At 43.8% G+C, this 25,793-nt stretch overlaps 1 protein-coding gene across 2 annotated transcripts in view; it reads left to right on the top strand.

Annotated features, from left to right (window-relative positions):
• Kiaa1958 (KIAA1958 ortholog) overlaps positions 1–11,153 on the top strand; it is a 155,128-nt gene extending 143,975 nt beyond the window's left edge. For both annotated transcript variants that reach the window (XM_027402998.2, XM_027402999.2), the window contains one exon: positions 1,670–11,153. In XM_027402998.2, the coding sequence (XP_027258799.1) occupies positions 1,670–2,476 (807 nt within the window). In that variant the 3' untranslated portion in view covers positions 2,477–11,153. The remainder of the gene's footprint in view (positions 1–1,669) is intronic.
• The last annotated feature ends 14,640 nt before the right edge of the window (positions 11,154–25,793 follow it).

Raw genomic sequence — 25,793 nt, 5'->3', positions numbered from 1 at the left:
TCAAGGAGAAGCTTTGTGGCTGTAAGGATGAGTATTGAGAATGCAGTTGGAAATTATCCTGGTTCAGGAAAGTGGCAGTAGTAGGCTCTCCTCTAGGGTCCATGACCTCACCTGTTATGCATAGTTGGCTAGGTTTATTTCTCTCCTGTTTAGCTATCTAATTGATACATACATACCTTAGATAGCTGTTGAATACTCACCAGATAGAAATACTACTACTGCATCCTTGGAGATATTTTGCCATGATGGTCATGTAAGTGTACAACTTAGTAGCATTTATTGTATTCACAGTGTTCTACAAACCATCACCATTATTCATTCCCAGAATTCTTCATCCTTCCAAATAGAAACTCTGTACTCACTAAATAATATAGTCCCGCATTTTCTCTGGCCCTGGACCTGGTACTACCCTGCCATCTGCCTTTGTGAATTTACTTCCTCTGGGTTCTGCACATTTGTAGCCATTGCTGTGCTTGCCAGTGCAGTGCTGTCCTTTAGCTGTCCTTCAGCTCTAGCTTACTTGGCCTTTCATGTCTGTGGAAGTGGAAAAAGTGAGCTTTGTTTAGCATAGCATTTTAAGATTCATTCCTTTTTATTCCTGTTGGATATATGACTTAGATTTGGGGGGACTGACAGTCTGTTTCCAAAGCAGCTGCATCCTTTTACATTTCTATCAAGGTGTATGAGCATTTTGATTTCCTGACATCCCAACTAGCATTTGTTACCATCTTTCTTCTGTTTCTTAATTCTAGTCATCCTAGTGAGGGTGGAGTAGAAGTTCATGTGGTTTTAATTTCCCATGCCAGAGAGAAAGAGATTGGGACTGGGGAGAGAATATCTAATGGCCTTGAAATCTCTTAATTCTTAATGCCTGTTTAAGATCTAGGCTTGCTCAGGTTCTGTTTAGTCCAAAGCATGTAGATTTAGCTTGACTCAAGGCTGCTTGCTCTTTACATCTTCATCTTGACTGCAAAGGTTTTTTATGAGCCAAACTCCTAAGACTGACATTGAAAACTAGTGATTAAATGAAAAGTCACAGAGCATTCACTTCCTATGCAGGTCAGATGTGTCTGTTCTCTTCCTCTGGGGCTGGTGCTCATCAATAAGTACCTAACAGTATGAGTAGGTATCGAGGACATTAATGCTGGAATAATTCCAAGGTTAAGTTATGGAACCCCTTAGAGAGGATGACTGAACTTTACTGAAGGAGAAGGAAACAAGTGGTTTGCAACAAAAAGAAGAAAGGACCATCCAGAGAGGAATAGTCAACATTACAAAAGCCAGTCATAATAGTAATCTGTATGTATTTGTAGACACACATTTATTTTATAAAGGGATGTGCATCCATTGCTACTTACGAACCCTTGGAAACTCGTGGTTCATATCTCCTGTAAGCATTACTTATGCATTTTGAGAAGATGGCCACTAATGTGCCCTATTTTATAGATTGAAATGTTGAGTTTTAAAGAAATCAGAGGATGCCAACTATGAAACATAGTTCGTCCATTTTGAAATTCACTGCTCTTCTCCTATGCTGTGTGAAAGGTTCAATCCTCTAGAAGCAGGAAACGGTCCTCTCCCTAGTAGAGCCCCTAGTGAGGATTGGGTAAAGAGGGACAGCTGACTGGGTGTCCTCAAATTTATAACCTCGGTGTTTGTCTCATTTGAGATCCCTGCAGTGAAGTTGAATGAGCTGCTTGAGAACTTTTATGTCACTGTCAAGAAGAGTGATGGCTCAGACTTCCTGGCTACCTCACTTCATGCCATTCGCCGTGGCCTGGACCGCATCCTGAAGAATGCAGGTGTGGGCTTTTCCATCACCAGCAGCACTTTCAGCTCTTCCACCAAGAAACTCAAGGAGAAGCTGTGGGTTCTGAGTAAGGCAGGGATGTCGGGGGCCCGTTCTCGCAATATTGTCTACTTCTCCCTTTCTGATGAGGAGGAGATGTGGCAGGCGGGGTGTCTAGGGGACGACAGCCCTATTACTCTCCTGTCCACAGTGGTCAAGTACAACAGCCAATATCTGAATATGAGGACGCTGCAGGAGCATGCAGATCTGATGTATGGTGACATCGAGTTGCTCAAAGACCCACAGAACCAGCCCTACTTTGCCCGGACAGACAGTGTCAAGCGAGAGAGCCGCAGTGGTTCTACTAGAGTGTGTCATGGGAAAATCTACCATGAGCATTCCAGGGGACACAAACAGTGCCCTTACTGCCTCCTCTACAAGTACATGTACATCCACCGGCCACCTACCCAAATGGATGCCAAGTCTCCCTTCTACCTTACAGCCAGGAAGGAGGCCACAGACATGGGCAATGTGTGGTATGAAGAGCAGAGGATGGGGCTGCGGTCCCTCCGGGGAATTGTCCCCAATTTAGCCAGAAAGGTCAAGCTGGACAACTGTGAGAACTTCACTTTCGTCTCATTCACTCAGGTCTCCAGGCGGCTTAGCTCCCATAGCTGCTGCCAGTGAACCCTCCAAGGCCAGGCCACTGTCCCACCTACTCACGTAGGAGACTTCCCTCATGTGGCCATGGCCAGAGTCATCAGCAAGCAGGTTCTGAGGCAACAGAGAATGACATCTTCACTCCGAGATCCAGCTGGCCTCCATTACTGCAGCAGGCCATTCCTTAGACTTGAAATTCACTTTTACATAAAAGTAGATGACTGAATAATTTGGATGTTCTATCTAAATGTGTGACACCTTGTTAAATCTTAGAATCTAACACAATATATAATTACTATATACAAGAGTAAAGAAATTCATTTTATCTATCTAGTGCCTTTTTAGCACAGGTTTTCTTGGGGAAAAAATGTTTTAAGTAATTACTTTAAAAATATCCAGTAGCCCAGTAGCTTTAGAATGGTATAGAATTATATACATTTTGTTGGGTTTCTTTTACATAGGGACCTAGAGCAAGAGAGGCAGACATTAGAGAAAAATTGCACTCAACATCCTTTATGTTTTGTTGGTGGGTACTCTGCCAGGGTGGCAGGGCTGCTCACCGAGATAAAAGAAACATTTCCACTGTGCTGATGATAGAGACAGTTTGGTGAAACAAAGATTAATATTCTGAAAGGGTGTTTCTGAGACGCCATCTGCAATGGACTCAATGGTCTGCACCGTGAGGGTTTCTAGTAGTGACAGGGGGACTTGGAAAGCCACCTGTGACCCAAATGTGAAAACCTGAAGCAGAAGTGCCTGCATCTGTCTGAGTTCTCCACACTGTGAGAGCACTTGCTGTTTGGACTTTGTTTTGTTTTGTTTTAATCTGTTTTTCACATCATGCAATTGTCATGTTGGCAAGAGTCCCTGGACATGTAAGACTAGCAGTAATGCTCATGCTTAACTAGGAAAATCAACAAAGTAAGCCACAAAGAAAACAAATTCCCAATTTATTAAGGATCCTGGAAATCTTCTGTGGGTTGGCACTAGTGCTCGGGACACCGATTTAGGCCACCTACCAGGTAAGCAAAACAGCATTGAGGACATGGTGACCAAGTGAGAGGATCACCATAGGTTAGTCATGCATTGTCAAATCATTTCACATGAATAAAACTCAATCTGACCTTGTGTTATTTAAACAGCAGAATTTCCTAGTAACTACTCTGAATACAAGTGTTTAAAAAAGGAGCCCAAAGAGTGCTAATTAGTAGTAGTAGTTTCTACTCTACTTTCTATTCAAGGGAAGACTGCTTTCATTTGTACCATTATGTTCTCATGTGTGCTTTCTGATCCCAAATTAAAACCCCAGTGCAGGTTCACACTGCACGAGTCCTTAAAATAGTCATTTTTTCCAAAGCACTGTTTAATTTTTATTTAAAGTTGCCGTTTTAAAGTCACTCATTAATCACTGAGGTATGTGACACTTTACCAGAGAAGACTCAACCAATGCTGCCTTAAGGACTCATGTTGTTTCTTTTCTAGTGAGTACATGGTTATAGTTCTGTTCACTAGGCAACCTTCCCTGGGTGGTGATGAGTTTTAGTAGCTCCTTCGATGTGTAAATAACACGAAACTAATAATGTGTTTGACTTGACTTGACCCTGTGTATTGGTCTGTAGTGGCTTCCAATCGTGATTTTAGGGTTTTGGTTTAGAAGAGATGGACAAGCTAGGTGTGGTGGCCCCACGCCTTTAATCCTAGCACTTGGGAGGCAGAGGCAGGCGGATATCTGTAAGGCCAGCCTTGTCTACAAAGCTGGTGCCAGGACTACACAGAGAAACCCTTTCTCAGGGGGAAAGGAAGAAGAAGAGATAGTCACAAAATGTTAGGTCAGTCTGCTTTAGTTTGCTAAACACCCAAAGGTCATTTATTTGTGGGAAGCAAACAGTCATCTTGTCACTTCTGCATGTATCATGGAGACATGACTTGTATGACCAAGTTGCAGAGCTTGCAGCTTCATTTCTAATACCTTCATTTTTGTTTTAAATAGATTCAAAATGTTGTCTTTAGCTATACTGGGATCTTTCCAATTTTAACATTTCCAACAGTAGCAATAACTGACCATGTGTTGTCAATATTCCTGTTAACTGGGACTGTGCAATATTCCTGTTAACTGGGACTGTGCAGCCTTTGAATAAGCATCCCTGCCTCAGTTCACAGCCTGTCACCGGTTTGATGCATTGTAAGTTCTTAGAATTCTGAAGTGAACAGTTATACTAAAACCTCAGGGGTCAGACCTTCAGTTACACCTAATGGCATGAGAATTTTTCTAAGTTATGTTGCTTTGGGTCATGGGAATGAGAAAGAACACACTTGCATCAAGGGCTACCGTGCGCCATGTACAACTTTACTGTGTACTTGTGCAGATATGTCTATGTGAAACACACTTTAAATCAACATGTGGTAAAGCTGGGTGAGGCCACTGGCATGCCAAAGTAGTTGTGTGCCCTGATGGCCATGCTCTGGAAGAGGACCAAGAGCTGAGGTTCAAATGAAGGAGTTGTTCTCTTCCAAGCAGTTATTTGCCATCTCCACAGGAAATGTAATCTGCCTTTGGTTTAAGCAGGAGAAAGGAGAATTCCAGAAGGGATAGGGCAAGTTACAGGCACTTTCCCACCTCACCATTGGGTCTCTGTGCACCAGAGTTGGGTGGTTACCCAGAACTTTCAGTCTGAGCTGGGGCAGTAGCTCAGCAGCAGAATGCTTGCCTGGCATGTGTAAGGCTTGGGTTCTGTTCCCAACACTAAAGAAATCAATTCTTTCACCAGTTCACTAGTTCACCCCAATGCAAGTTGTCTCTGGGCCCTGCATGAGGAAAGTTGCCACAGCACCTTTTGTATTGCTGTAAGGGAAGCTGAGGTAAGCATGGTGGCTTACACCTGCAGTGTGAGCCTCAGGAGACTGAGGCAAGAAGATTGCTGTGAGTTCTGGGCCAACCTAGGCTATCATAGCCATCTTGGGTGAGACCCTGTTCTGAAAAACTTAAAATTAGAGGACTAGAGATGGTTCAGCTATTGAGATCATTGTCTGCTCTTCAGAGGACTTGGGCTTGATTCCTGACACCCACATGTTGGTTCACAACATCTGTAAACTCTAGTCCCTGGGGATGTGACACCCTCTTTGGCCCTCATGAGCACCAGGCATGAACACAGTGCACAGGCATCCATGCAGCTAAAACACCCACACATGGAAACAATAAATAAAAGGAGTTGTACTGTTACCTCCCCAGAGCCTATGGACCTCTCTCCGGGGAATGGTTTGCCGGGTAACAGGTTGTTATCCTGATTTTGGAGACCCAGTTGGACAAGAAGAGTTTAACATACAGCTGTATCTTAGGCAAGCAATGGACTGTTGTTGTTGTTGTTAAAACTTTTAGTAACATGGTATCACTCATCTTCTCCATTGTGGAGATTCTCTTCTGTACTTTTTAAACTTGAAGAGGAAACCAAACCTGATCATCTGGTCAGATGAACACACTCAAGCCTATGAAGTCTACCTCCAGCACAACCAAGCCTGATACCTCACACACAAGCAAAAATGAGAGAAAGAAGACCAGGAGTCTCCAGAGGCTTTACAGAAAGTACTTGCATTGTTTTCTATATTTTCAAACAAATACTGTATCCAACCAAAGCTGTGAAAGAAATGGTCTCTTTGGTCATGTGGCCCAGTCCCTTTTCCTTGGATTTTATTCTGATTAGTCAGCTCAGACCCATATATGAAGTTTGAAAAAATGTGAAATTCTGTTACTTTTTTACATTAGTTCAGTCTTATTAAAAGCACTAAGCATTTCAGCATATTCATAGACACAGTCATTAAGAGACACAGTCATTAAGATCTGAACAAGAAAGTATTTATGTGGACATGAAATGCCCCGACAGATCCTGGGGCATTCCTTCACCACTCACTCGGGCAGCTTCTGCTGGCACCCCTACAGCTCTGCAGTGATCTCAGTGGGCTGACTCATCGCCAGCTAACAGGCTATACTGCTAATCTAGCATTTCTCAGTACACTAGCATGTCTTCTTGGGAATTACGCTTTTTCTTAAACTTTCAAGTTTCAAACCTTCTAAAATTATTTTACCTCTAGACAACAGAATGCTATTTTTGTCAGTTTAAGCTAACAGTGGCCATATTGTAACCATTTAAATGAACAAAATGGCTAAAAGATCATCCTTATAGGTATTTATCACTTTATTGCTTTTGTGAGACATTGACTGAAAAAAAAAAAGTTGAACTTGTTGAACTTGGAGCGCGTGACTTCAGGCATGGATGAATCCACACAGTAAGACCTCACAGAAGCTGGCTCATCCTAGACGAACTCCACTCTAGTCTGAGTTGCCACTGTACTTGTTTTGGAACTAAGAGACAGCTGTGAACAGAACATAGTCAAAATTTCAAATGTGTGGACCCTTTATATTTCACTTCTAAACAAAAATTCAATTCCCTCTGTCAAAAGAAAAATATTCCATTGTTTAAGCATTGGTCCTAAGTAAAGATCTTTGTTGAATTCCTTCCAGGTAGATGAATCAATGTAAGTGAAACATGGTTTTACACACCTGTAACCTCAGCGTTGGGGATCTGAGCTAAGAGGATTGCAAGTTCAAGGCTAGCCTGGGCTACATAGCAACAGCTTGTCCTAGGTAAAGAAAACATGAAGTGAGGTAGAATGGTGGTGACTGTAGCCACACCCTCCTCTCTGAGAGAACAGGGACAGGAGTGTGATAATGAAATGAATATCCTTGGGAATTCCTACATCTGACATCACAGGATTTCTTAAAGTCCTTTCAAGGAAGCTGCCCAGCCTTCAAGCCAAGTTTTACTGTTATGCATAGGAGTTTTAGCACTTCTGGCTTTTGTGGTCCAAGAGACTTTCCTGGTGTTGTTGATCAGAATCACATTGTTGCATCCAACCAAAGTTCTTCATTGTTTATCTATTGTAATCTATGTAGAAGTTAACCATTTCAGGGAATACTTAAACATTATTAATTCCATATTATGTTAAGCTTAAGACTCCCCCTTAAAAGAATGGCTAATGTGTTGGTAAGTGCATAGTACTTCCAGCACCACACATACTGACTACAGAGATGCTCCCTCCTCCATTGAAAGGGGAAAGTGCTCATAAGCTTCGTTGTCAGTCCAGCTGCTTCATGTGCAGCTACTTACTACTGAGTCCACCCAGTTTGCAAATGAAGATTCCAATCTGACCACCACTGTGGTAGAGGCCCCCCAGGATCACCTCATTCTTTGTTAACATTCACAGCAGTTTTGTAAAGTACATCTAGTTATTCCCATTTTTTGTTAAGAAACCAAGACTCAGATAAATTAACTTCCCAAATTCTTGTAGAGCTAGTAAGTTTAAGAAGTAAACCAATATCAAGTCTTCTGAAACAAATCCTCAGTTCATTACGGCCCACTGAAGTCCATTTGACTTTGAAATTTTAGCCAGGCACAGTGGCATGTACTTGTGTTCCAGCAGTTGGGAGCTAGTGGTAGAAGGATGAGCGGTTTGCCATCCTTGGCTACATAAGCTAGACTGGGCTATTGAGAGCCTGTCTGAAGAAAACAAAAAAGTTATTAAAGAACTAACCATCTGGAGCCAGCCAGGGGCAGGTTGCAGAATTGGGCCTGGGAATATAGTGAACTTGGTCCATCAGAGCACATCTGGGAAGACTGGGATTTGAAAATTAATAGCACAATATCTGGCAGAATACCTGGCTAGCAGAAAAGATCCGTTGGGGCTGGAGCGCTGGCTCTGTGGCTAAGAGCACTGGCTGCTCTTCTAGAGGACCTGGGTTTGAGTCCTAGCACCCTCACTGCAGCTCACAACTGTCATTCACTGCCCTTTTCTGGCCTGAACAGGTGCCGGGCTTGAACATGGTGCACAAACATACATACATGTAAACACTCATACAGATAGTTTTTTTCTTTTTCTTTTTTAAAGACTCCTGAAGACCAGATCTCAATTATAGAGTCTAGATGGAGTTAACCCTGCTTATGAGATGTGTCAGGCAGACTGGAGCTCAGTTCCTGGCCTCACTAAGCAGTCCCACCTCCATGCTCAGGAGAAGGCGGCTCCCAAGCCAGAGATGCTGAGCAGTCCTCATAACCTGATGTGCACAATGAAGGGTGGGAGCTAGATCTCACCCTCTTCCCAATACACACCCCCATCTAGTCCAAGACCCCAGATTGTAGGGCTATGAAGACTAGAAAGCAGAAGGGACAACTAGACAGCTCCTAGAATAAACCCTTCAGGTGAAAGCAGAAACAGGCAAAGGCTGGATAGTAGGAAATGCAAATTTTGTGACTTCTTGTATGGTGTTGGTTCCCAGACCCAGAAAGCAGGGTAATAGGACACTGAACCAAGGAAGCATTGAAGACTCGTGTACACATCTGAATTTTACATTTTAATATCTGAAATATTTCAGTTATGATAAAGTCCAAGAAAATACCACTTTCCCCACAGTCTACAATGCATCATTTACATTGAATGGGTCTCTAGTTTAATTGTCTCTGGAATAATAAACATCGGGTCATTATCCACGAGAGGAAAGGTGTCTGCTTTGAAGTAGACAGTAAAGGTAGAAGCCATGCATCTACAAATGCCCAGAGTCCTCTCTCAAATGTGCTAAGTTAATGTAAGATGTATCCAAGAGTAAATGTAGTGCCACCATACTGGTTCTTTCAATTTTATTACTGAAATAATCCATGGTGATTATAAATAGAAAACTCAGATACAACTCTTACAATTAAATCTAAATTATTTTAGACTTTCCCAACAATTCAACCCTCTTGCAAGAAAGCCTATTGCTTTTAAGTGGCCACTTGTTCTGTTCTGGGGGTCACAGAGCCGGGACTGCGCCTGCACGGCCTCACGTGTACTGCTTCACGCTCCCCAAAGTCAGTAACAACAGGCACAAAATTAGACAGTTACAGAGTGGACATATGTCTCTGTTAAAATTAGATGTGGGGAGGGAAGCTGGGGAGATGGCTCAGAGGTTAAGAGCACTAACTGCTCTTGCAGAGGACCCAGGTTCAATTCCCAATACCTATGTAACAGCTCGCAACTGTCTGTGACTCCAGTTGCAGGGGAATCCAGTGCCCTCTTTAGACTTCCGCAGGTACTAGCCATGCACACAAAACAACCATAAAATAAATTTAAAAAGCTGGAGAGGCCGGGCGGTGATGGGCACGCCTTTAATTCAAGCGCTAGGGAGGCAGAGGCAGGCAGATGGTCTACAAGAGCGAGTTCCAGGACAGCCTCCAAAGCCACAGAGAAACCCGCCTCGAAAAATATCCCCCCTCCTGCCCCATCCCACTCCAAAAAAAGCTGGAGAGATGGGTCCCACATGCCAGAGTTCAATTCCCAGCAACCGCATGGTGGTTCACAATCATCTGTAATGGGATCTGATTCCCTCTTCTGGCCTCCAAGGGATACATGGCAGACAGAGCACTCATACCTTCAAAACAAAACAAAACAAAGCCGGATCAGGAAAAATGGTGTATTCTAGAGTGCAAAGATAAGAAATGTTTGATTTTTAGCTGCAGGAAGCTGGCCAAGGCAGTGGTGCTTGCGAAACAATACTTGAAATTGCAGGCGTCTGTCAAAGTTCAAGTTTTGTGAACTTGTGGATGTAGCTTAGTGGTAGAGCACTTTGCCCTAGGGTTTTGTTGTTTGTGTTGTTTGATGTTTGATACAGGGTCTCACTATGTAGTCTTGGGTGGCCTGCAACTTATTATGCAGACCAGACTGGCCTCAAACTCATAAAAATTCACCCATCCCTGCCTCCCTCAGTGCTGGGGTTAAATGAATGTGCCACCATTCCCAGCCAGGCCCTAGTTTTGATACCCAGTTTGGTGGAGGGGAAAGCACAGTAAGAGAATAAAAACAGTAAAAACAAATTACTTCTAGAACCTATAATATCAGTGTTGGCACTAAAACTGGGTTCTGTTGTTCTGTGTGCTTGCCCTGGGCACACTTGAAAACAGGAATGGAGGGTGTCATCAGCCTCCTGGCTCAGCTCCCGAAGCTGTGTGTGCTCCTAGCTGTCTGGCCAGTGAACCCCAGATGTTTATTTTAAATTAGCAATACAGGAGTTCACGAATTGCTTTGTGCTTGCGTGGATTTTCATTCTGATATAGTGCAAATCCTATCCCCAGGGGTGGGGACTGACAGAACCTCTTCTGGGTGGAAACCCGGTATAAGCTTCCCAGGGTTCTCTTGCTTAGCTGTGATTGACAAGTCTGACTTGACCACTTAGATAAGTAATTTGTCTTTACTTAATATGTTAATGTTTTCTATGTAACAGGTGTTTTTGTCTTGTGACAAAAATGTATTTGTAATTTTTTTATTCTCCTGCGTGTTTTAAACACACTAGATAGATCTTTCTGGCAGGTGTTCACTTACTAATGACTGATTTTATTGTACCTTTTCCAACTTTTTCTCCCCTGGTGGCCACACTTGGGAACATACATGTGCACACAGGAGCCCGTAAGCAGGAAGGCTTTGCATCCATTTTCTGTCAGTGGAAGGAGTTTTCTTACTCGTGTAGTCCAACCCCCTAGTTGATGGTCTAGTAGAGTTTGTTAACAATTTGCAATGAATGTTTGGGGCTTGTTCGTTTAAGGTGTTGGTTGGTTTTATTCATGTATGTGCAGCTTTACTGTTTAACCCAGATTTTTAAAAAAATAAAAAAATTAATGTATAATTTATGTCTGTTTTCTTATAGGAACCTAGTTATTTGAGCATTATATGCAGCTTGAGTATTTTTATGTTCCTGTCACATTTCTGTAAGTAATATAGGCACATTAGGAGTGGTTCCTTGCTCACATCTGATGCTCCTGAGCTCGAGTTGTGGAAGTAGTTGTTACAGCTGCCTCCTTCTCTGGTCCTCTTAAAAATTTGCAGACTTGAGTCCCCTGGAAAGGTCTCACAATCATATACTGGCCACTGTGTTCATGCCTTTAGTTAATGTTTAATTGATGTTTTTAGCTCTTCCAGTTTTGTTACTTTGGAGACATTTAGTTCTCAGACCTGCCAAGTGGAAATCAATTGCTCTCTATATTATACAGCTAAACTCATTTCTAAGAAACAAAATTTTACAAAGTATTTCCAGCAGAATAGATTTTGGTATCTTAGTTAGGTTTCTGTTGCTGTAGTAAAAAGCAGTTGGGGGAAGAAAGAGTATTTTTATCTGAGAGTTATATTACAGTTCATCATGAAGGGAGATTAGGGCAGTGTGTTAGTCAAGGTTCTCTGGAGTCACAGAATTTATGGAGTGAATCTCTATATATAAAAGGGAATTTATTGGAATGACTTCCAGGCTGCAGTCCAGCTAATCCAGTAATGATTGACTGTGAATAGAAAGTTCAAGAATCTAGTAGCTGCTCAGTCTGTAAGGCTGAATGTCTCAGCTGGTCTTCTATATATGTTGGAATCCTGAAAAAGTAGGCTCCCATGCCAGTGAAGGAATGGATTGTTGGCAAGACAAGGGCAGGCAGGTGAATAACTGAATGAAAAACCTTCCCTCTTCCCTTAGCCTTATATAGGCTGCCAGCAGGTGTGGCCCAGAGTCAAGGTGTCCTCAAGATCTGGATTAAAGGCATGTGTCTTCTCGCCACACAGGTCTGGACTAGAAATGGATTCGCTCACTTCAAACCAAGCAACAAGCTCTCTCACGTGTGCCCTCCATTTCTAGATATATAGTCAAGTTGACAACCAAGAATAGCCATCACAGGCAACCTGGAAGCAGGGGCCATGGAAGAACTGCTTGCTGGCTTGCATGGCTTGCTCAGCCTGCTTTCTATAGTACCCCAGGACCAGCAGCAGCCCAGAGGTAGCACCATCCAGTGAGCATGGTCGCTCCAACATCAATCATCAGTCAAGAAGATGCAGCACAGGCTTGTCCACAGGTTAGTCTAGTGGGAGCATTTTCTCAATTGAGGGTCTTGTCCACAGGTTAGTCTAGTGGGAGCATTTTCTCAATTGAGGGTCCCTTTTCCCAAATGACTCAAACTTGTGTCAAGTTGACACAAAACTAACCAGCAGTCTCCCATGAGAGTGTGAGTGGAAACCTATAGATACTTGAAACCTGTTCCATGGCTACGGCTTTGGATCCTGTCTCATTTCCTGGGCTGAGTTCTCTCCCTGGCTTCTCTCAGGGATGCAGTGTGACATGGGAGTTGTAAGATGAAATAAACAGAACAGGGGTAAGCAAAGGCTGTCGTAGAGATGGTACAGCCTCAGAGGTGAGTATTCTCAGCCAAAAGAAGGAGGAGCCTGCAGAGACCTGGAGACAGCGCTGTTAACGACATGGATGAGAACTGAAGCAGAGTTATGGGTGAGCATGATGGGCTATATTGTTGTAAACATCCAGTGAAGAAAGCTGTTCCTGTGGACAACCCTGTTTGTACCCTGGCTCCTTTAATGTAGATCTGTAGGTTATGGAATAGCCTAAGACAAATGTGCTTATGATATACAGATGTGTGCCACATTACTCATGACAGTGTCACCTGCAGATTGACAAGATAAGGCAAGAGGGCAAAAGAGTGCACATGGCTGAGGAGATGCTGCTGTAGAGGAGTGCCCTCTTGAGAGCACCAGTCAGCTATAGGAACCGAGGTTCCTGCATTCCGGTCCTGGCTGCCTGATGCCCACCCATGCTCATCTAGAGTCCTTCCTCCTAGTGCCTAGAGCCTCTCCTGACCAGAATGTTTGGGCTTCTTTCAGGCATGTGGCCCCATTTTCCTTCTCCAGTACAGTTCCCATTTGTCTCCTTCTTGGCCTTTGGAGTCTGATTCTTTCCTCTTCTTAGGGGCATTTTCACTACCATTTTTGCTGGTGTGACACCAGGGACAGTTGTGAAAGACATTAAACAAGATGCATTTCAACAATAAACAAGATCCTTATATTTCTCATGGGATCCCAAAGAAATAAAGATGAGAAACAAAATTTCCTGCTGGAGTATTTACAGTGCACTCAGCTGCTAAAATGCTCGGCATGCAATCAAGGAAGCAATTTAGCACGTCTCTAACATGCTTAGCTGTGGTAATCATCTTGAAGAGTTGGGCCAGATTTAAAGAAGCCAGTCAGTTTTTTTGTGGCAGCATTGGAGAAGCTAATGTACTAGTAACAAATGCACTTTGACAGTTACTAGAAATTCTGTGTGTGTGCTTTGTTATGGCTGTCTGTCCCTTGGATAATAGCCCAGAATTGAAAGGATGCAGTTTGACCCCTCAGGCAGGGTAAAGTGTGATCTTGACTTTCCTTTGTACTGTATCCTCAGTGTATGGACAGACCCTGCAAAGACCACTCCCCATCACTTTCTTGCTCTCTCATCTTTTTCAGTGCAGCTAGCAGTCCCCAAGTGTCAGACATTACATGCCACTCTCACAAGTTCACTTATTCTACTATTTATTTGATGTTTTATACTTACATTAATTCCTTGTTTTAAAACTTGAATTTAGTGCTGGGCCTGGTGGCACCTGCCTTTAATCTCAGCACTTGGGAAGTCGAAGTAGGCAGATCTCTGTGAGTTCAAGGCCACAGGTTCCAGGCCAGCTAGAGCTACAGAGACCCTGTCTCAAGTAAATAGATAAATCTTGAGTTACTATTAAAGTAAAAAGTAAATGCCTTAAACAAATAAAAGCATCCTCTGACTAACTTCTCTTTGCTACTCAGGTTCAAATTCCAATTCTACTTTCTCCTAGCTCTGTAATCCTGAACAAGGTGTCTGGTCTTTCTGTACCTTCATTTCTTTCTCTTCCTTCCTCCCTCCCTCCCTCCCTCCCTCCCTCTCTCCCTCCTCCCTCCCTCCCTCCTTTCCTTCCTCTTTTGATTTATTTAAAATTTTTAAAGATTTATTTGCACGTATGACTGCTTTGCCTGTATGCCTATATGTATATGTACTACATGAGTTCCTAGTGCTGTTGGCAACCAGAAGAGGATTTTGGATCCCTTAGAACTGGAGTTACAGGCAGTTGTGATCTGCCTTGTGGGTACTGGGAATTGAACTTAGGTCCCCTATAGGAACAGCAAGTGTTTTAACCACTGAGCCACCTCTCCAGCTCCAGTTTCTTCATCTTTAAATGAGGGAAACATCACACACATCTTATACAGGATTGTGAGGATTAAGATATATGTATATATATTTTATATAGGTTATCTAGCTATATATAAGCCATAGGACAATGCCTGGTATGCAGTAACTATCTAGATAAAATACTATGTTAGCTGTGGTTAGGATCTGACCTTTTGCTACACAGATGCAGTATTCTATATTAAATATATGTATATAAGGTTTCAACCTTTGCCCATATAAATGCTCTCTAGTGGCACGGTGGTACACTTTGAGCAATAGATTGGCACACTTTCCCTCTTTTCCCTCCCCAAATGCTTGTTGTGGTTTGAATGAGAACGGTGGGTCCCATAAGCTCATAGATGTGAATACTTGGCCATCAGGGAGCAGCACTATTTGAAAGGAGGTGTGGCCTTGTTGGAGGAAGTGTGTCTCTGGGGGAGGGCTTTGAGGTTTCAGATGGTCAATCTAGGTCCCATGTCACTGTCTTTCCTGCTGCCTGCAGATCCAGATGTAGAACTCTCAGCTACCCTCTAGTACCACATCTGCCTGTGTGCCAACCTGCTTCCCACCATGACGATAATAGACTAAACCTCTGAAGCTATAAGCCAGCCCCAATTAAATACTCTCTTTTGGGGCTGGAGAAATGGCATCGTGCTTAGGAGCATGGGCTCCTCTAGAGGACCCAGATTCCATTCCCAGCGCCCCTATGGCAGCTCACAACTGTAACTCCAGTTCCAGGGGACCCATGGCGCCAGGCACCCATGTGGTACACGCATATATGCATGTAGGCAAAATGTTCATACATATAAAATAAAATCAATGTTTAAAAAGTATTTTGCCTGCCGGGCGTTGGTGGCGCATGCCTTTAATCCCAGCACTCGGGAGGCAGAGGCAGGCAGATCTCTGTGAGTTCGAGGCCAGCCTGGTCTCCAGAGCGAGTGCCAGGATAGGCTCCAAAGCTACACAGAGAAACCCTGTCTGGATAAACCAAAAAAAAAAAAAAAAAAGTATTTTGCCTTATAAGAGTTGCTGTAGCCATGGTGTCTCTTCACAGCAACGGCAAACTAAGATAATGCTCTTCTGGTTTTCCTGCTGCATCTCATCTGAAATTCATTACAGAGTCAACCTTATACACGCAGTTAGGACAGTGTTACCCACCCCCACAGCTTAGCATACAGACCTGGATTATCTAAACACTTGTGGACTGTGGCTTTTCTGTGAAGCCCAGGAAATTACTTGGGCCTGTCTTCTCAGCCCCTCAGGTTTGGCTGAGGTGCATAATGCTAATACAGAGATAACACATCCAGACAGAAAGGCCTTGCGGCTGTAGGGCTTGCTTCTTCAGCAGAATGCATAATGCTTTCAATTTTTCCACATCCTCTCCATCCTTGCCTTGTTATTTTCTCTATTTTACTTTTTAGTTGCAGTCATCCTACCAAGGTGGAACTTCTTTTTTTATTTGCAAATCATATATCTAATAAAGAACTTGCGCACAGAGTATATTTCAAAACTCTCAAAATTCACAAAACAAAACACTCAATTTTAAGAAAGGAAAATATACTTACAAAGATATTTCACCAAAGAGGGACAGAGATACAAATGGACCCAATAAAACGCACTCAGCATCATCAATCAATAAGACAATTGCAAATTAAACCAGAGCCAGACAAACACTACTGAGAACTTGCTAGAATGGAGGGGACAGGGACTGAGCAGGATGCAGCCAACTGCTTTTACCCCTCCATAGATGGCACAATGTGCTGCCAAAAAATGGTGGCAGTGCCTTAACAAGTTAAACATATGCTTGCCGCCGAATCTCATAGTCTCACACATAAGCATCTGCCCAAGAGAAGTGAAAACCTTTTTACTCAAAACCCAGTCTGCAAATGTTTTCAGCATGTCTATTCCAAACTGGAAACAACCCAACCAGCATCAGTGGTGGACATTACAGTTCAGCTGCAGAATAAGAGAAGTCATCAACAAGAAAAAAGCGTAAATGAAGCAAAGCTGAGAGGGTAAAGAACCAGGCTCAAAGGCACTAACAGGGAAGAGCAATTGCAGATTTGAGACCTGTTGTTTCATCATACTCTGTGCCTCTCTTGCTGGTCACCCTATGGTCCTGGCATCTCTAATATCCTGGGGTCTCGAGGGGCTGTACCTTCACCAGGTCCTTTCCTGGTCTCTTCAGAGACTCCAACTCTTGTCACTACATGGTGCCAAGCCTCGACTTCTCTCCATGACTCCTTCAACTTTACTGCTTCCACGATGCGAAAACCAGCACCACGGAGGAGATGCTTACACATCATGAGTTTTGGCCACTAGCATACAATGCTGCCCTTTGGACCTTAGCTGCTATCTGCTGACCCTGAGGAAACACTTTCTAGAATATTTCAATTCAGTGATGCTGGTTTCTTCTTAATCCCAGCTGACCAGCATTAAACCCAGGAAAGCAAAGGTTTCACTCCAGTGGTTCTGGTTTTTGTTAATCACAACTGATTCTTTAACTTCTCACTAAAAATCATGAGTTCTTACTTCAACTATATCATGCAAACAGTCTTATAGAATCTTTAAAGGACTCTAAAATTCCCCTGTGAAGCTTCACTAGCCAGGCCTCCATCATCAGCACTGTTGGCTTATCTTATCTTCCAAGTTCCCACAACAGCTTGGTAAGCTCTCAACATTCAACCTTTGGCCTTTCTACCTCAAATTTCCAAACTCTACTACACTCCTTCCCAAAACAATGTGATCAGGTCTGTCAACACACTGCCCCCAGAATCCTGGTACCTCTTTCTGTCCCAGTTTGCCTTCTATTGCTGTGATAAACACCATGACCAAAAGCAGCTTGGGGCCCTTACAACTTACAGTCTATCACCACAGGGAGTCAGGCAGGAACTCGGGCAGAAACTAAAGCAGAGGCCATGGAGGAACACTGCTTAGTGGCTTGCTCTTCGTGGCCTGCTTGACCTGTCTTATACAACCCAGGACCATTCACTAGGAGGTGGCACTACCCTTATTAGCTGGACCTTCCCCTATCAATCATTCATCAAGAAAACTCCCACAGACGTGCCCAGGGGGCAATCTGATAGAGGCAACATCTCTATTGAGATTCCCTCTTTGTAGGCAGAGTATTCCTGGCCCACAGCTGCTCTCAAATACTCTTTTATTTTTTAATATTAACTACAAATGCTCGGCAAGTAGCTCAGACACAGTACTAATTTGCTCTTACATTTTAAATTAACCCATATTCCTTGCAAGATGGTACTTTATAGTAATCAGCAGTATCAAACAACATTAAAGTGTTTTACTTACTTTTATTTAGTTTTAATATTTACTTTTGGATTTTTGAGACAGGGTCTCTCTATTATGTAGCTCTGACTATCCTGGAACTCATTCTATAGACCAGACTGCCTCAAACTCAAAGATCCACCTGCCTGGACCTCTAAAGTCCTTGGGCTAAAGGCTTGTGCCATCATACCCTACTTGTTTTCTTATTTATTTGAGACAGGGTCTCACTGTGTAGCTCTGGAGGTCCAAAGATCCACCTGCCTCTTCCTCCCCAGTGCTGGGATTAAAGGCATGTGCCACTGTGCCCAGCTGTGCTTTAGGTACATTTAATGGCTTCACATTCTCTACTGGGAGGAGGATGGAATACAGGGTGGAAACATGAAAGGAGGAAAGAGCAGGCATAAGGCTGCTGCAGTAGACTAGGTAAATGATGATGGTGGCTTGGAATCAGATGATAGCATTGAAGGGGTAAGAATTCATGAGATTCCAGATATACCTGGAGGCTAGACATGATCAGATTAAAAGAGGAAATGTAAGAAAAAGTTCTGCAGTGACTATTCCCTGAAGTGGAGAGCCTGGGGCAGGCGTGCTGGGGAAGGAGAAGTCTGCAGTTGTCGTGACCCTGAAAGACCCACTGCCTCTCTGTCTTCCCTGCCTGTGCCGGTGCTGGGTGTTCTCTCTGGAGCAGGCAGGATGGGCTGGGAAGGATGGGGGATGGGGATCGGGTGGGGGCGGGAGGAGAGTTGGCCGAGGAGGAAACGGGCACTCCCGCCGCCCTGCTTCCCTTCATCCCGCTGTCCCTGCTGCAGCTGCGATTGCAGATGTTGGGGGGCACCCCTTGAAAGACCCCCGCCGGCCTCCACTTCCGCCGCCGCACGCTCGGCCACCGGCTCCCTCCCAAGCCTTCACCCTGGCGGGGCTCGCGCTCCCGCCCGATGGGAACGCTCCGACCCAAGGTCAGCCATCCGGACGCGGAAGAAGATAAGTAAAGCCAAGGCCGTTTCGCCTGACTACTAGACCTTGAGAAAGTGCTGATTTGAAATAACTTTGCACCTCATTAAATTGTACAATAGAATCCCTGTAACTATGCTTTTCACTTCTGCACTGTGCTTTTTGCTATATAAGGACCTCTCTCCCTTGGCTCGGGGCACTTAGCCACACAGAAGCTAAGTCGCCCCGGGTACCCGCGTCTCTAATAAAACCTCTTGCGGTTTTGCATCCAAGTCCGTGGTCTCGCTGATTCCTGGGTGCGGGTCTCCTTCTACGAAAGTACCTCTTCTGAGGTCTTTCTACCCAGCATGTCTCAGCCCTAGTCCATGAGGTTTTACCTGAGTGGGGGTGTGTGGACCTGGAAGCTCCCAGCAACCCAACGGCGATAAAGATCAAACACAGGCATCTTGTCATCTTTAGAGAGCTCTCAGTTCCATGTTGTGGAACTAGAGTCATTTCTTTATTAGCCATCTTTTCTGGTGTTTCTTAACCACCCTGCCAGCACCACGAGGCAACCATTTCTCTCTTGTTTCCTTGCTGCTCTCGCAGCTCGCCTCTTAGCTTCTAACTTTCTGTGCTCCCAAGTTACTCATACCTCCAGCTCCTCTGCCCAGGTGAGGGCCTATTTAGATGCTTAGGCACATACAGATGCAAATAAGAGGCATATTACCCTGAGGCTATGGTAAACAGTAACAGCCTAGTGTTAATTAACAATACAATGGTGACCCGAAGCTTCTTGGGGCCAATGGCAGCCAGAGACTGGGACCTAAAATATTCCATAACAGAGATATTTGGTCCCCCACAGCAGTCACATTTGGACATGTTGAGTCTGGATGCCCATTAGGCTTCCACGTGGAAACAATGGTGAGAAAAGGTTTGCAGAAAAAGGTGTGTCAGCTATCTTTGCTGCAAATTGAACTACTCCCTAACTTAGTGGGCCAGTGAGATGGCATGTGCTGTAAGACTGGAGAGCTATTCCCCACACCTACAGGGAAGGAGAAACAAGACCACAAAGCTGGCCTCTGGCCTCCACACATGCTTTGTGGTATGTACATAAATTAAAAACGAAACCTTAAAACTTATATACGTGATGAGAATTTAGTTCTCTTACAATTCTGTAGGTTAACCGGGCTCATCCAGGTAGTGCTGGTCCCTTTGACATACGTCAGCAGGGGTTACTCACTTAACTTCATACATTGGTGGCTGGGCCAGTCAGGAAAGTGCTTGAAGGCTTCACTCATTATCACTCACTATCTGGCAGCTTGGTGCTTGTGCTGTCTCATTTGTCAACACAAGCAAGAGTTATCTGAAAGGAGGGAACTTCAATTGAGAAAATGCCTCCATAAGATCCAGCTGTAGGGATCTGATGGGGGAGAGCATAGCCCACTGTGGGTGATGCCATCCCTGGGACAGTGGTCCTGGGTTCTATAAGCAAGCCGGTTAGCAACCCATGGAAAGCAAGCCAGTAAGCAGCACCCTCCATAACCTCTGCATCAGCTCCTGCCTCCAGGTTCCTGTCCTATGTGAGTTCCTACCCTGACTTCCTTCAGTGATGGACTAAGATAGGGAAGTGTAAGCCAAATAAGCCCTTTCCTCCCCTAGTTGCTTTAGTCATGGCATATGTCATAGCAGTAGTAACCCTAAATAGGCCAGGGCTCCATGTGGACTCTTCATGGAGTTGGTGTAGGCTTCCTCCTCCTGCATATGGGGAGTCAGACTCCCCATGTTGGCTGGCTTCTCAATAGACAACAGCAGAAACTACCTGCCCTCTTTAAGCCGTATCAGATATCCTGCCTTCTGCCATACTGTTTGTCAGAAGTCAGAAGGCCAGCTACTTGGGTGAGGGACAGCAAAGAGAGCCCACCTGTTCATAAGAACAGTGGCATATACATTGTTAGATCTCAGGGTGTTCACATATCTAGAATGAGTTCAAACTGGACTATAGGATTTCTGGCAGTCCCATGAAAACCAGCACTCCTCAGGAGCTTGTGACATGGTTTTCCATCCCCAGGAGTCCTTCCTCTGTTACTTATGAGCCACATGATTTGTCCACCCTATGCTCTCTTGCACTGTCATCTCTTGCAGATAGCACTGGCCATGACCAGTATACTTCTCTTTCTCTCTGCTTTGGACTCTGTCAGATGCCTCTGGATATTTTCTCTCTCTTATTCACAAAAACCTTTCCCTCAATAATAGAGACGTCGTGTTGGCAGTTTCTTTCCTGTGTCCCCTTGCATGCATTCATACAGATTGAGATTTACTTCAGAGACTAACCATGAGGGGAGATGTCAGTAATAGTTGAAAAACTGGCTGAGTTGGCTTCCATAGCAGGGAATATGACCAATAACCATGTGATGTTAGGAAGAACAGGCACTGAGTAAATTCTAAGACTATTCACCTATCTTATGAGCTGTGTGAAGACTGATTTAATACCTGTGACAGTACCTGGCTTTTTCCTTAAAAGTTCTTGGAGACAGATCTAAAGAAACCTCAAAAAAATACAGGTAAATAGAGGAGAGCCGAATTTGGGGAAAGGTACATAATGAGATGGGAAAGACAGCAGAAATTAATGAGGTGAGCTGAATTGGTCATGTTCTTTTGGTATCTCCCAAGTTCACCTTTTCTACGTGCCAGTGAGGGCTAAGTTTATTCATCTCTATACCTGACTCAGCCCCTAAATGTTCAGAGGCTCCCAGCTTTACTTTACCAAGCAAAGTAACACTCCAGAATTCAAGACGCCGAAACATGAAACCATCCTAGACTCAGGCTCATTTTATAAATATCAGTGCTGAGGATTGAACTGAGACCCTCATGTATACCAAGCTCTACCAATGAACTGTATTCCCAGTCCACTTAGTCATTTCTAAAATATTATACAAATCTGTACTCCAGCTAAATTGCACTTTGGTTGCTCCATGATGACCCCTACATACCTAACATCCTTCTCCTGCCTCCATGCATACATTGCCTTTACTTTGAATGTCTTTTCTGTTTCAAAATATTTCATCTTGTAAATGAAGTCCAAATAGCTTTCATGCATCCTTTCATGCTCATGTCCACAGTTGTCTCCTCGACAGATTCACTAGTATTAAGGTATTTGTCTTTGCATGCTTGACATGGCTAGACTCATTAGTACAGTGACTCTTCTCCCCTCCTCATGGTTCATGTTCATTCTTTGTTTGCTCTTACAAAAAGCAATTACTACGCACAGATATGAATAGGGAAGGCACTGCAGAACTACTGGTTGACTACCATTGTTGCAATAGGACTTGTGCTCAGTGATGAGAATCTATTGGTGGGGCTGAATCAAGCTATCAATTCCCATTGTGTTCATCTTCTGTTCTCAGAATCTTGTCAAAGCCCTTGCCTAAGTGGGCTTTAATATAACTATTTCCTGCAAATAATTGAGATGATTTAATAAAATAATTCACAGATTCAGGGTGGCAGAAAACAACAAAACAAAAACCAACCACACAAACAAAAATCCCCACCCTTCCCTGCCTTTAAAAATCACTGAGCCATTTTGGTTTTATTCTGTCATCATAAAAAGCAGTCATCTCAATTATTTGGTGGCTTTCAAAATTTATTTTTCATGTCTTAGAAAGAAACACACACACACACACACAAAAAAAAACACACACACACAAAAAAAAAAAAAAAAAAAAACACCTTTTCAGAAACTAGGGAGATGGCTCACACTGTAAACTCCAAGCATGTGGACCTAAATTCAACCCCCAGCACCCACATAAAAGCCTGGCATGAGCAGTAATCCCAGCACTGAAGAGGAGGATCTCTGGAGCCTGCTAGCCAGCCAGTCTAGCAAAATCAGTGAGCTCCAGGTTCACTGGGAGACCCTATTTCAAAAATAAGACTGGAAATTTTTTTAAAAATTTAATTTAGAAACAATCTTATTTTACATATCAATCCCAATTCCTTCTCCCTCCCATCCTCCCATGCCCCTCACCGACCCCTCCCTAGGGAGGGTGAGGCCTTCCATGGAGGATCACCAAAGTCTGTCAAGTCATTTGGGGCAAGGCCTAGGCCCTCCTCTGTGTATCTAGGCTGAGAGTATCCCTCCATGGGGAATGGGCTCCCAAAGTCCATTTGTGCACTAGGGATAAATACTGGTCCCACTGTCAGAGGTCCCATAGACTGCCCAGGCCTCCTGACACCCACATTCAGAGGGCTTGGTTTGGTCCAATGCTGGTTCCCCAGCTTTATGACTGGGGTTCATGGGCTCTCACTTGGTCAGGTCAGCTGTTTCCATGGGTTTCTCCAGCATGGTCTTGACCCCTTTGCTCATCCCTCCCCTCTATAACTGGATTTCAGGAGTATGGCTCAGTGTTTAGCTGTGGGTGCTGCTTCTGCTCCCATCAGCTACTGGATGAAGGCTCTAGGATGGCATTTAAGGTAGTCATCAATCTAATTATAAGGGCATTTAAGGTAGCCTCTCCACTTTGCTTAGATTCTTAGTTGGAGTCATCCTTGTGGATCTTTGGACATTTCCCTAGTGTTGGGTTTAAGCCTATAATGGCTCCCTCTATTATCTCTTTTCTTGCTTTCCTCTTATTTCTCCCCCCAACTCAAGCTTCCTGTTCCCTCATGTCTTCCTCCCCACTCCTTCTCTTTTTCCTACCCCACCCCCACGCTCCCAATTTGCTCAGGAGCTCTTGTCCCTTTTCCCTTCTCCCGGAGTCCATGTATGTCTCTTTTAGGGTCCTCCTTGTTTCCTAGCTTCTCTGGAGGTGTGGACTGTAATCTGGTAACCCTTTGCTTCATATCTAATATCCATATATGAGTGAGTACATACCATGTTTGTCTTTTTATGACTGGGTTACCTCACTCACAATGGTTTCTTCCAGTACCATCCATTTGTCTGCAAATTTCAAGATTTTATTGTTTCTTTCCCTGCCAATACTCCATTGTGTATATGTGCCACATTTTCTCTATCCATTCTTCAGTTGAGGGGCATCTAGGATGCTTCCAGGTTCTGGCTATTACAAATAATGCTGCTATGAACATAGTTGAACAGCTGTCCTTGTTGTATGAATGTGCATCCTTTGGGTATATGCCCAAGAGTGGAATTGCTGGATCTTGAGGTAGACTGATTCCCATTTTCCTGAGAAACCACCATCCTTGTTTCCAGAGTGGCTGTACGAGTTTGCACTCCCACCAGCAATGGAGGAGTAATCCACTTTCTCCACATCCTCTCCAGAACAAACTGTCCTTGGTGTTTTTGATGTAAGCCATTCTGGCAGGTGTAAGGTGGTTATCTCTGTCGGAGCAGAGGACAATTCCATTAGAGGATTTCTGAGGGTCCAAACCTGAATTGGGAACATTGCATTGCTCTGGTCTGCATTGCAGATGCTAGCTGATTTGCTGTTGAGTGGCATAGCCTCAGTGGAGAATGTCCCCTAGTTCTGCATCTCTACAGAACTAAGCATTTTGAATAGGCCTGCACCAGGGTGGAAGGGGAGGTCTACAGGAGTACTGTTGAGAGAGATCTGCTGATAGCACCAAGGGAGATGGGAGAGAAATGGTCTCAGGGTCAGGGAAGAAGGGTTAGAAAGCAGCCAGGAAGATGCTGAAATAAAGGAGACTCCAGTTTTTGAGGAGGGAACTGAGAGCTCTCTGAAGATGACAAGATGCCTGTGTCTGGTCTTTATCACCTTTGGGTTGCTAGGAATTTCCCAGTCCACGCTTCCCCACTTAGGCTGGACCTTGTGGCTTCTGTGGTTTGGGACTGAGACATGCATTTCCCTGATGGCTAAGGATGTTGAGCAATTTCTTATGTGTCCTTCAGCCATTTTAGATTTCTCTATTGAGAATTCTCTATTTAGTTCTGTACCCCAATTTTAATTGGATTATTTGGTGTTTTGTTGTCTAGCCTCTTGAGTTCTTTGTATATTTTGGAAACCAGCCCTCTGTCAGATGTGAGGTTGGTGAAGATCTTTTCCGGTTCTGTGGGCTGCTCTTTTGTCTTGTTGACTGTGTCCTTTGGCTTGTTGAAACCAAAGTTCGGTGTATGCATTCCTGCATTCACTCCTTCAACAAGTAGATATAAACATCCCCAATATAGCAGGTATAGATGTAGTACATTAATGAAGTGAAGGACCAGAAGGAAAAAAACCAAACTCTTAGGGAATGGAGAACTGGATCAGTGGTTAAGACTGGCTAGTCTTGCAAAGGACCTGGGTTCAATTCCCAGCACCTACATGGTGGCTCACAACCATCTATAGCCCCAGTTCCAGGGGATCTGATGCTACCTTAACACTTCCATGAACACCAGGAATACATATAGTGCTCAGACTTATATGCAGTCAAAACCTATACAAATAATGAAAAACCAAACTCTTTACACTTGAAGACTAATATACTAGAACAGAATGTAAACTAAATACACATATACATATATACACACAGTCACAGAACATTAATAAAACTAAAGCACCTATTAACACATGTAGGACACTGTTTTCTTTTTCTATTTTTTATTTAAAGTGTATACAATGCATTAAACCATTAAGCTGCCTTCTCAACCCAGAAACAATCTGAGACCTGTATTTTAAAAAATACTGGCCTAACAAGTAAGACAATAGTCAGTTGTGTGCTGTTCCCATTTTACACATGGTATGGCATGCACAAAGGTTAAGATTTACCTTAAATTCACCCATGATCCCAGAGAAATAGCACTGAAAGAATTTTCACCCCAGGGCTTCAACTGATTCCAATCCTATCTTTAACACTTCAGTCTTCATCCCTGACCTAACTCATTCTCTTTCACCATACTTTTGGGGGGTGAGGGTGGGGTTAAGGAATGGGGTCTTATTCTGTAGCCCAGGCTGGCCTTACCTGAGTGCTAGGATTAGACATGAACCACCACACTGGGCTCAAATGCAATTTTGATCTTTGTCTGAGGCACTCTTCACTCCCTTGCCAGTTACATCACCTATGTTCTTCTAACCATATCCAGACCACAGTGTACTACAAGAT

The sequence above is a fragment of the Cricetulus griseus genome, chromosome 2 (genome assembly GCF_003668045.3).
Source record: "Cricetulus griseus strain 17A/GY chromosome 2, alternate assembly CriGri-PICRH-1.0, whole genome shotgun sequence".
Lineage (NCBI taxonomy): Eukaryota > Metazoa > Chordata > Mammalia > Rodentia > Cricetidae > Cricetulus > Cricetulus griseus.
Note: the sequence above shows the minus strand (reverse complement) of the source record. Positions and strands in the feature narration are given on the sequence as shown.